The sequence below is a fragment of the Mastigoproctus giganteus genome, chromosome 2, assembly GCF_048544385.1.
Source record: "Mastigoproctus giganteus isolate SK-2022 chromosome 2, ASM4854438v1, whole genome shotgun sequence".
In the NCBI taxonomy this organism is placed as follows: Eukaryota; Metazoa; Arthropoda; class Arachnida; order Uropygi; family Thelyphonidae; genus Mastigoproctus; species Mastigoproctus giganteus.
This window is the reverse complement of record NC_143576.1, coordinates 181,639,013-181,651,808: the sequence shown is the minus strand read 5'-3', so window position 1 is coordinate 181,651,808 and position 12,796 is coordinate 181,639,013. Positions and strand designations below refer to the sequence as shown.

Below are 12,796 nucleotides of genomic sequence, written 5' to 3'. Positions count from 1 at the left end.
TAACACAACCCATGTGTTTACTTGTACCGTAATGACTCCCAGCAGTCTCTGAAATATCCTGCATCTTGTTTTTCAGGCTGCTGCTCATTCCAATAGAAGCAGTGCAAGAATCACTTTCACCTCTGCCAGTGGCTACTTTAATCCATTAGTCCTTGTATCCCCCCAAGCTAGCAGTTTTCCGACACACCTAACACTGCCTCGATAGCATTAGCAATTGTTATTTATTTAATTTAATTGTTTTATTTAATTATTTAATTTAATTGCTTTATTTAATTATTTAATTTAATTGCTTTATTTAATTTAATTGCTCAGTTATTTAACTGTTCATTTTTGATCTGATCAGAAGTAATCAATATAATCAATGTTTAACTATCCATGAAGTTGCTGTTCAAATCAGAATTTATTTTTTATGGGATATGTTAATCAATTTTAACACATGATTTGGGAATGCAATATGTTTTAGTCACGTTCATGCCTTAGATCCACACTGATGATCAAAAACAGAGGCAATTTCTTGCATGTCAGGATCATTATCCTGATTCACACTGTTTCCTCCATCATTACTGGTGGCAAACTGCTATGACTGAAACAAAGGATCAGTCATCTCAACAGAAGAATCAGTCTTCTCCAAGGGACAGAAAATAAAGATAACCTCAATCAAAGTGAAGATCATGCTTATTATATTTTTTTAAATTATTTATTATTAATTATCACCTAGGAAGTGATAATCACTTCCTAAGTGATATTAAGAGTAGGAGACCTGCGGAATTACTTAACAAGTACAGGTCAATGTTGAAAAAGAGCTGTGAGTTAGGGTTGAATTTTAGAGTGTCTGCAATTCTGTCCAAACATGATAGGAGGGAGTATATGACGAGAGAGCTTTGTCGATCAATTCAGCCCTGGAGAGACTGTGCGAGGCTCAAAGGGTAGAATTTTTCTCAGCCTGGTCTATGCTTGTTAACAGGAGAGATTGCTTCTACAGGGATGGAATACACTTAAATAGAAAGGGTGCAAGAATATTTGCTGATGCTATCGAGGCAGAGTTAGGTGGGTCGGAAAACTGCTAGCTTGGGGGGGGATACACGGACTAATAGATTAACAGTAGCTGCTGGCACAGGCAAAAGTGATTCTTGCACTACTTCTATTGAAATGCAATTGAGTAGCAGCATGGAAAGAAAGGCAATAGGGATTTCCAGGACTGTTGCGAGTCATAGTGGAAGAAGTAAATACATGGTTTGTGTTAGGGTAACTAACAGTAGAAACAGGTGCATGTATACTTGCATGTACACCAATGTTAGGAGTATAGCTAATAAATTTGATGAGCTGGAAGTGCTAGTCAAAAAATCAAAGGCAGATTGTTGGGATATCAGAGGCATGGTGCTACACAGACATAAGCAGTGCAGAATTGAAATTTGGGGAGTACAATGTATACAGAAAGGATAGACAGGACAGGAAGGGAGGAGGGGTTATGCTGTTAGTTAAGAAACACATAAAATCTAAGGAAGTGCATCCCATTGATGTTGGTGGACAATGCAACGTTGAGTCTGTTTGGTGTGACATAAGCACTGGGAAAGGAAAAATGAGAGTAGGTGTGTGTTATAGGCCTAATGAATCTGATGGTACTACACTGATAGTGGTAGAGAGTGAAAAGGACCTGGGGGTAATTGTAAAGGCAGAAATGAAGTTTTCTGAGCAGTGAAGATGGTCTGCAAGAGTAGCTCATGGTGTTTCTTGTCAATGATAAACAGGAATTTTTCTAGCAAGGATAAGGAGGTGATTATCCCCTTGTATAAGGCAATGGTCAGGCCACACCTTGAGTACTGTATACAGGTCTGGAGTCTTCATTTTAAGAAGGATGTAGAGCTGTTAGAACGAGTACAGAGAAGGGCAACAAGATTAGTGAATGGAACAAAGGGTTGCTCTTATGAAGAAAAGCTTAAGTTTTGCAAATTACGGTGTCTGGAGACTAGGCACCTGCGAGGTGATCTGATTGAAGTGTATAAAGCCTTGAATGGTTTGAGCATGCTGAAAACTGATGGGATTCTTCCTCTTGTTCAGAATAATTGGCTGAGAGGGCATAAATTCAAATTAAGGAAAGACAGTTGTAGGATAGATGTGCAGAAGTTTGCCTTTAGCCAGCGGGTGGTTGATTGATGGAACAAACTTCCATCTGTCATTGTAGAAGTTGATAGCTTAAACAGATTCAAGGCAGAACTAGACAAACATTTGGAGGAGTGGATGGGTGAAATGAGAAAGGGGTGTGTGTGTGTGTGTGTTTTTTTTTTGGCTGATGCTATATAAGCTTGCTTTTTTGTATCATGTGCCCTTGCTAATGCTAATGCATGTGTGGAAATTTGCCTTTAGCCAGCGGGTAGTTGATTGGTGGAATAGACTTCCATCTTTTGTTGTGGAAGTTGATAGCTTAAATATATTTAAGGCTGAGCTGGACAGGCATTTGGAACGAATGGAAGGGTGAAATGGGAGGGTATTTTTTTATTATTTTTTATTTTTTGGCTGATGCTGCATAAGCTTGCTTTCTTGCATCATATGCCTCTACTAATGCTAAGTGATAACTACAAGTTACATTTTGATTTCTATATCATATACGTTTAGTGGAGTTATTTGCAGTGCACTGGGAAATAAATAAAATTCGCTTAAAATGAATTTTCCAACTGTTCAATAGCCTTGTCAAGGGCTCTGTAACATTCTAGTTTAAAACTTGGCATCACTGAAAGTGCTGCGTTCATCATTTGGTTTTTAATTACATTTATTCACTTAGTAATACCACTGCATTTACAAATGGGCATATGTCCTGATATTTTCATTTGTCTATGAAAAAAAAAAAAAAATTCTTATGTCATAGAACAGGAGGGCTTATACAGTAAAATAACTAACAGTAAGCAATATAGGTCTAATCAATCTCAGGCAAAAGGAATACTGTTTCTCTGTGAACTATCCAGGTGTTCTGACTTAGCATGAAAATTGACCTTGAGCAGATAAAGGTCAAAAGCAGAGCTACATAAATTTGGCACATTGTGATCGAAGTAATCAATGCAAAAGTAACCTCTGGTTACTTTTGCATTTCAAAAGTAACCAGAAGATGAATATGTCATGTTAGAGGCAGTATTAGTGGCCTTATGCTATAAGAAAAAAGTATGCTACACTACAAAAGCACTAAAGATCATTACAAATACTAAACAGAAAATATGACTTACCTGATGGAGTTGGAGCAACAACAGTTAGGGGTGAAAGAGTAACTTGTTTGTTGCACATATTTCCTTCACAGCAGCAAAATAGTAGATGCATTTTAGGTTCTTTACTTGTTTCCATACACCTTGTAGCATCACTGCAGTCGTGATGACTTCCTACCCAACAACCTGAAAATTTTTTCTCCTTTATATAAAAATGTCAAAAATATATTTATGATATAAATCCCAATCAATAAATTATAATAACCACAAAAAAAAATTTCTATGCTTTTCATAAAATCATATTTACGATGAATTCTAAAAATAAAATTTTACTTTTTTTTTTTTTTTTTAATAAACTCGATGATACTTGTTGATTTGAATTTCAGTATATTATAATTTTTGAGAAATACATGTGAAGGAAGGTTGTTCCAGACAACAGAAATAGAAGAGAGAAATGAGGAAGAGAAAATAGAGTTCGGAAGATAGTGGTGGAAGTACAGAAGACAGTTCAGAAGAATAGTGTCCATGGAAGTATAGAAAAGGCACAGAAGAAACTGAATGTCTCTGAGACACAGTAAAGGAACTCTAAGAGATGGGTCACTAGTTAACCTGACTGTCCTCTTTTGAATAGTCTAAATGCTCAAGAGTGATCAAGAAGTACCACTCTAGATGTGGGAACAATGTTCCATGGTAGGGTGGATTTGAGATTTGTACAGTGTGAACAGTTGTTGCAAAGAAAGAGTAATGCTTAGAGCTAAAAAAAAAAAAAAAAAAAAAAAAAAATACAGTAATGCAAAGACAATAATGATTGATTGATATAATAATAATGCATCTTTTGATTATAGTTTCAAACATATATTTCATTAAAATACTACTATAACAAATGGACACATATTTCAGAAAGTTTCAAAATTTTTTTAAAGTTTCAAGACATGTATATTTTATAATTTACTGCCACTACAAAAATGCACCCACTTCTGGTTGGGAAATTTTTCAAGATAAGATGTTTTAAAACCAACTTCTGTGCGATTATGAGGTCAAATGAAGTGCTTGGGCTTTTGGTCAAAATTTTCAGTCTTGGTTACTGAAAGTGGACATAAGAATAGTTTCAGAAGACAGAACCATTTGGTTGATTCTAGATTGTTACATGGCATATTCTGCTGAGGCACTTAAGTTAATATATGCCTGTTGTTTTAACTTCCCAGTAACTCCAGTTTTATGCAGCCACTGGATCAAGACATTATTTATAACCTCAAGAGGGAATATAATGCCCACCTGAGGTACTTGATGCACAACATAGGAGAGGAAACAATCTGCAGCAAAGTGTAATGTCTTGGATGCTTATTGTTATTGCTTGAGAGAGTACTGTATAAAGTGTATTAATAAACTGCTTCAGAGATGTAGGCTTGAGAAAGAATATTATTGAAAAAAAAAAAAAAAGGGTCCGAAATTGAATGTGAAAGCAACGTTGAGGAATGGGAACTTTAAAGGAGCATATGGATTTTTCTGGCGAATTTGAAAAGTTTGTTAAGTTGAATAATGAAGTTACTAGCAAAGCCAACAACAGAAGAGCTGCTGAGTACTAAGCAAATCGATGAAGTTTTGTTGCTAGTAAGTGAAAAAGCAATCGCTCTGCCTTCTAAAAAAAAGATGTCCAAAATGCTGTTGTTATTTGTTATTTGGTTTTTTTTTGGAGCATTAGCAACTAAGGCCATATTGCTCCGTGAATATGCGGTGGTTATTCCCTGACCTTTCCGCATCCTCCGTATTTGGTGGTGACGGGCTCGAACCCCGGTCTAATCAAGAAGAGTGTGCTACGCACTGCTGCTCCTTCCCACCTGGCTACGGAGGTGCTGTCCAAAATGCATTGAACATTAGAAAGAGAATGTGCTAGTCTGCAGTAACACTGATAAAGAAACAACTATTGCTTTGAATAATGACTATGTTAAAAATTGTGCAAATGAAATTAGATTCTTTCTTTAAATTAGATTAAGTAAGTAAATTAAATACATACTATATTTTTATTTCAATTAAGTTGTTGCTTTTCAATTAGTTTGACTTATAAATAAATAAAAAAAAAATATATGTATTATGTATTATTCTTATTATTGTTAGACTAGTATGTAACAAGCCTCAGGGATCATATTAGATAAAAGTTACAGAGATTTTGTGATGGAAATTAGTTAAATAACAACAAAGCTTATGAATGATGGAAAGGACAAGGAAATATCAGACTGCAGACTAAATAATCAAAAATTGTAACATGTTAGTAATTTCATTGGTCGCTACCAACTACAAAGGATTCGGCTGTTTGGATTGGCACAAGGCACCTCAGGCCTAAGATGCACGTGTTTTAAGTCTGCAAATGAATGATAAAAACCTGGGAAAAATTCTCATAAAAAGGTGCAGACGTTTTCTCAAAACCAACTAACTCTGTCCTGTTTGAAAAGGCTTGAAGAATAAGGTCTTAATTCATCAACAAGATTCAAGTCCAGTGATAGAGCTACTATAGTTTCACTGATCCCAACTAGAGAGTATCCATGGGATGTGTATTACTTAAATCAAATAAAAAAAATTGTATTTGTATTATAAAGAAGCAAGTTAGGTAATGAATACATTTGAATCAAATTCCCTTGAAATTTAGGGAAGTTTGATTCTCAGAAACTACTGCACTATATTATGTACTGTACTCAAGAGGTGCTTACCAAAACTTCAATGATGGACAAAGAAGTGGATTTATGAGGCAGTGCATCTTAATGGAAGATGGTTGCACACAAGAAGTGGGTAAACCTATCAACATGCAATTTGATACAAAGTTTCCTAAAAATATTCAAGTCCTGAAATTTTGAAAGGGATTTTTAATGGCTGCAGTCCCAAATTTATAGCTATGTTTTTTTTTTTTTTTTTTTTTTGGGAGGCGGGGGGGATAAATAATCAGAATTCGAGCTGGATCCAACCCGGGGACCAATAAAACATACATTGATCATTGGGTGCTGATCCAACTTTTCCTTTTTAAGTAATGCCCATCACATAAAATATAGATTATTTCTGGGAGGAAAAGGGAGTATAAAACTGAAAGAGGATTCAAACTTTCCCAAAACCAACAAAACATTTTCTAAAAGTCTGGCATCAGTGCAACTTCTCTTTATTCAGTAATGTCCAAATATCTGAAACATATGAATTATTTATTTATTTATAAATTATTTATTTGGAAAATTAAATGCACTAGGCATAATCCTTATGGGTTTTGATAATTAACTATATAATATCGGTGTAAATACACCATAGTTAACCCATAGATTTGAGCTACGATTGTAGCGTAGAAGGCATCGTTTTAATTGTATCTCATAATGTGGTTGCCTTCACAACAAGATAGCTACTGTTGAATTACTTCAAATAAATAATGCTTCTCTAGTAGAGAAGACTACTGTTATTTATTTTCAGCGTACCACCACCCAGACGATCGTTTCGAAGCTTTTTGGCTTCGTCATCAGTGGGCGGGTAGGTAATACAACAAGCCATCTCAGTTGCGAAGTTATATCCACATTATGAGAGATGCCAGAAGGGTGTATTTACTATGGTGTATTTACACCAATATTATATAGTTAATTATCGAAACCCATAAGGATTATGCCTAGTGCATTTAATTTTCCAAATACATTACCACCACACCCTTCTGGCATCTCTCATAATGTGGATATAACTTCGCAACTGAGATGGCTTGTTGTATTACCTACCCACCCACTGATGACGAAGCCAAAAAGCTTCGAAACGATCGTCTGGGTGGTGGTAGTACGCTGAAAATAAATAACAGTAGTCTTCTCTACTAGAGAAGCGTTATTTATTTGAAGTAATTCAATAGTAGCTATCTTGTTGTGAAGGCAACCACATTATGAGATACAATTAAAACAATGCTTTCTACGCTACAATCGTAGCTCAAATCTACGGGTTAACTATGGTGTATTTACACCGATATTATATAATAAATTATTTATATATGAATAATGACAAAGGGTAAAGAAACCTCCTCACTGGAAGTCAAGCAGTTACCTGGGGATAGATGGACATGATGAAGACAATAGACGCTTTAAGCATTTTCAAATGTGTCTAAAAATGCACAATTATCAGACATTTTTAAATTGCTAAGTTTTATTCACAAAAATATATTTTATGAATAGCACAATTTTTTTAATAATCATTTAATATGCTGTGTGAAAGGCATATGGGAGAATAACTCTAATTTCTAGAAACTGAAAACAACATGAAAAACTCGGTAAATGTTATGCTTAATCCTTAGTTTAATAAATTTGAAATTTAAAAAGTTCCATTTACAACTAATTATTTTTGGCAATGAATACAATCATTAATTGTATTTAGTCTCAAGTGAGTTTAAACCATAGTCAACTCAAACATGTGATACTGCACTCAGCTATGAAAGGCTTACATTGTTTAGTCTGAAGAATTTGTTTTAAGTGATTGCATTCAGTTTCATTAAATTAAAGATTACGCATATTTATAAGAATTTTTGTGTTATTTTCAGTTTTTTTTTTTAGAATTTAAAATCATTTAATAACATAATATACAATTACCAATTAATAACAGTTTAACCATCTGCACCATATATAGCCAAAAGATTAAAAAGATACTGCAATGGCAGCTAATGGTGTATAAATGAATTAACCAAAAACCCTATCACTTTCTTTTTTTAGCTCTATATTTTTTTTCTTTCTGTTTAGAGCATCCTCAAATTGAAATTTTCATTTTTTATTATTTTTTTAAAAATTTCTCCTCAATCTTAAAATCATCTTAGGAGGTTAAAAAGGTTAGATCCTGATTCTGGAGGTGAAAAATTGCCATTTTTTAAATTATAGATTAAAAACATTGCACTCCACATAAATTTTTGGAAAAATAAGAGTTTAGTGAAAACAGATGAAAATGAAAAACCTTAAACCATTCTGATAATCCCCAACCACTTTATATGCAAATTTTAGATGTAATAAAATGTCAAAATTAAAGTGTTAATTATGATACCAATTAAAAGGCTAGTTGCTATACCACAGTTCATAATAGTTAATGAAAACAAACTTTTTTTTTTTTTTAACATATGGAACATAAAAATTAAATTAAACAAATGCTTTGAGTCTCATGAAGATCTCTTAATGAACAAGCCAGGTCTGGGGACAGCAAAAATAAATATCCTCAAAAATATCATTTTCATACTTAAAAAAAAAAAAAAAAATACCTTTCAATTTGATGCTGAATCCACTACTGCTATTCTGCCACAAAACATAGCAAAGATTTCCTTTTTCATTTTCTCCAGGTTTGCATTCTTCTGAGCCACCACAACCTAGACCTCTGCTACAAAGTGTTTCATTATAATATTCACAGTGCATAGCAATAGCAGAATGTGAAGATGAAAGAACTGAAATACAAAAGTGGAAACATTGTAATTGTAGCTTGATGCATCTCAATAAAGGCCTATATGTTGTACAAAACAGTGAAATATATAAGATAATTCTTGATCTATGCAACATTTTTCAACCAGTGTTCCACAAAATGTTTAAGCCAAAATTAGCATTTATTTTCATTAATAATTTGATGCATTTTAAAATAAAAAGAAAACATACTAGATATATCTATACTAAAAACAAATTATTGAAATACAATTAATTAAATTTGTTTTGTTTCTATTCATAAAATCACAGGGTTTTTTTGTACTATAGGTACGGTGACCATACATCCTTTATTATAAAGGACAGTCCTTTATTTCAGAAAGCTATCCTTTACATTTATTTATTTTTCAAAAACCCACTTTTTTCCTATATTTTTGTTTAGTTGTTTAACTTTTATTGTACAAATGGAGCCATGTAACACATGATCTGATTGCACAAAATATTTTTCTAATACTTGCTTCTTATAACGTCATAGCTCACTTAAAATGCGTTAGTGTTTTATAGTACAGTATTACGCAAGTGTTTTGGGGAAGACCTGATGTAGCGAATATGCTTTGCACGGAAAAAGCTTGCGCAGTAGTAGTAGAGGCATGTGATGCAAGAACGCAAGCTTATGAAGCATCAGTCAAAAAAATAAAAATAAAAAACTGTTTCACGCATCCATTCCCTCTAAATGTTTGTCCAGTTCCTCCTCAAATTTATTTAAGCTATCAACTTCCACAATGGCTTGACACATCCAGGGTCCTGAGCTAGATATCATCATTCTTCTCTTTCTTGGTGATTCCCTTCTTTCTCTCTCTCTCTCTCTTTCAGGGTGACTCAGAAATTTTATTTTTGGCTGGTGCAATATAAGTCCCAGGCTTCCTTAACACCATATGGCTAATAATAATATAGATAGTAATAATATAGATAATATAATAATATAGATAATAATAATAATGATAGATGGAAGTTTGTTCCAGCAATCAACTACCCACTGGCAAATTTCTGCAGATCTATTCTATAACTGTCCCCCTCAGGTTCGTAATCTGAGCAAGACAAAGAATCCCATCACCCCTTCATTTCCCTCACCAATATTTCTGTCCTTCTCTGTACTTGATACAGTGTACTGGCATCATTAATTTTGTGCTGGTTATCTGCTGCTGAAAATATCTATTCTGCTTTTGCTATTGTAAAAAGTATATACAAAGCTTAAACAATTAGGATTATGGGTAATAGTGCTGCTAATATATAATTAGGTACTTTTGGAATGTGATACTCTCTGCACGAGATTTGATTAAATTAATTTTTATTTTTTAGCCCCATAGCACCCAAAAGAAAATGTGTTTCAATGAAAAGTTGCAGGAAGAACTTCCTTTCATAAAAAAAGCTAGTACGGAAAGTGACGTCAGGTGTGGGAAATGTTCAGCTAATTTTAGTATCGGAAATAGTGGCAAAGGAGCAATTACACAGCATTTACAGACAACAAAACAAACACAAAAAAGCTGATGTTATGGCTTCATCAAGTAAATCGATCCTCATTCTTCAGAAACAAAAAAACTCTTGATGACAAAGTGAAACACTTGGTGCTTAAAGAAGCAACTTGGTGTTATCACACAGTGCAACATAACCATTCATTTCGTTCAAACGGCTGCACTTCAGAATTAATAAAAACATGTTTTGATGAAAAGTATTCTTGTGGTAGGACAAAAATGGAAGTCATTGTATGAAATGTTTTGGTCCATACTCTGTTACTTTAGTCAAAGCTGATTTATCTAAAGTAAATTATGTTACCATTTTTTTTATACTGTTCTAATCATGGTAATATAAAGTTGTGCTCGATTCTTGTAGGGTATTTTTTACCAAACCAAGGTGTCAAAGTTAATGTTTTGTGTGTAAAGCAACTACCAGGTGAAATTTCTGACATAATAACAGCTTGCTATGAAACTACTGAAATTTTAATTGCTTTGTGCACGGACAATACCAATTGTAATTATGGTGGTGCCCAAAAAAAGGCGAAAACGTTTTCCATAAAATTCAGGAAACCTTCTGCAATAAGTTGATTGCTGTTAATTGTGCTGGCCAAATATGCAACAACTGCATTAGTACTGGGTTAGAATGCCTCCCAGTTGATATTGAAGTTGTATTAGTGAAAATTTATTCATACTTTTACATCTACACAATTAGAATTGAAAAAGTTAAGGAAATATGTGATGATATACATATTGAGTACAAAAAATGACTAGGTTACAGAAAAACTAGATGGTTGACTCTTATACCACTTTAGAAAGGATTTTGAAACTTTTTGGTCTGCTAAAATTGTATTTTTTGGAACAAGAAAGATGTCCCACAGTTCTCAAAAACTTTTTTAATGATCCATTAGCTGAATCATGGCTATTTTTTGTTCACAGTCAAGCTTCAACTTTTCATAAACATATTCTAAAAATTGAATCTCAAGATATTTCTATGTGTGAAACTTTTTTTAATTTAAATGAATTGAAATTAAAGTTGAGTGAAGAAAACATCAAGAATTTTTAAGAAAAAAGCATATTAAGAAAATCATTTCAGAATTAGAAGAAAAATAAAACAACATTGATGTAAAATTATTTAAGGGATCAGTTCAATCATCTTACCAAACCAGCTCTGACTATTTGAATCAATGGGAGAGCACCTTCCTAGAAATGGAAGTATTTGAATGGATCCTTTTGCAAGAAATTCCATTGTGGACGAAGGTGTGAAGAGAGCATTTCTTTTACTTCAAATAAAAGAAAACTGAATACTGATGATGGCGAGTTACTCGAAGAAGTTTGTTGTGTTAAAAATTATGTTACTAAGGAAAAACTGGAAGAGTGGTGACAAAATGAGGAAACAACCTACCATCATAAATGGGTTGAAATATTTAGATATTTTATTGATAAACAAATATCTTTTAAAAATATTTTAAAAATCATTGAATTTTGCCTGTCGCCCAGGATAAAATGCTCCTACTGAGAGAATATTTTCAGTAATAAACAATACGTGGACCAGTGAAACAATACAACTAAAAGTTAAAACAGTGGAAGCATGCATTTATACTAAATGCAATTTTGATAGGAGTTATATGCAATTTTATGACTTTTTAAAAGATGAGTGTGATATTTAAAAAAAAAAGTATGTTCATGCAAAAAAATATGAAAACCGAGTAGTCTTTTTTAAATAAATTTAAATATATTATTTGATGTTAGATATCTTTAATAGAACCATAGTTTTTCTTAGTTCTGTTCTTGAAAAAAAAAAAAAGCAAAAACAAGTAATAAAAATAAACTTTTTTTTTTATCCTTATGAACCTATTTCAGATTTGTCCTTTATTTTCTGCAAAAAAATATGGTCACCAAAATTACAGATGAAAGATGAAATAAAGTTAATATTTAAAATGCTGCATGTGTGCATGCATGCACATAGATATACTGTGTTTCCCAAATTTTTCACCCATTCGAGGGTTCTATCACCCAAAAAAAAAAGTTGGAAAACACTGATTGCTAAATTGCTATCCGAAAACAAAGTTTTAGGGTAGCAATTTAGAATGTACAGGAACTCCCCGCCTTATGTAATACTTGACTTGCGGAAACTTGACTTTGCGTAAGTTATTCCCGGACTGTGAAAACTTAAAAAAAAATCATGGAAACATATTTTGCATCTTGTCGGAATAAATGGAGGTATCATGAAAATATCGTAATGTAAACCCAATAACACATTATTATTATTTTTTTTTTTTTGTAATTCGTTTCAAGTCCTTGGAAGTTGAAAATTTCGCTACGTTACTAAGCTATTTATCTCTGTAAAAGGTCATATTTATAATTGAAATTGCACTACCCTTTCATCGTTAATATATGTTCCCGTTATAAGAATCAATTTTGAATGCCTTTGTGATATTTTCCGAAAGCACGTTTCTGAAGGTCACAACCATAAAACAATTTGAACTTTCCAGTTTATTGGGCTTTTCTGTTCGTGCATCTAATTATAAACAGGTAATAAACTCGATCTTATTGCATTTGCAATAATACTGATAACTGCAATTGTGTGGGTTTTTACGCTATTATTGTGAAATGAGTTCCTCTTCACCGAAATCTTCAATCATATAAAAAACAAATTTTCAGAAACTTCTCTTTATTCCTATTTACATATTACAATGAT

The 12,796-nt window shown here is 33.0% G+C and overlaps 1 protein-coding gene across 1 annotated transcript in view; it reads right to left on the bottom strand.

The window, feature by feature from the left end:
• put (activin A receptor type 2 punt) overlaps window positions 1–12,796 on the bottom strand; it is a 166,128-nt gene that overhangs the window by 111,734 nt on the left and 41,598 nt on the right. Inside the window, exons 2-3 of the mRNA XM_090368830.1 lie at window positions 8,434–8,613; window positions 3,216–3,377 (exon numbers count right to left, since the gene is read on the bottom strand). Of these exons, the coding sequence (XP_090224956.1) occupies window positions 3,216–3,377; window positions 8,434–8,613 (342 nt within the window). The remainder of the gene's footprint in view (window positions 1–3,215; window positions 3,378–8,433; window positions 8,614–12,796) is intronic.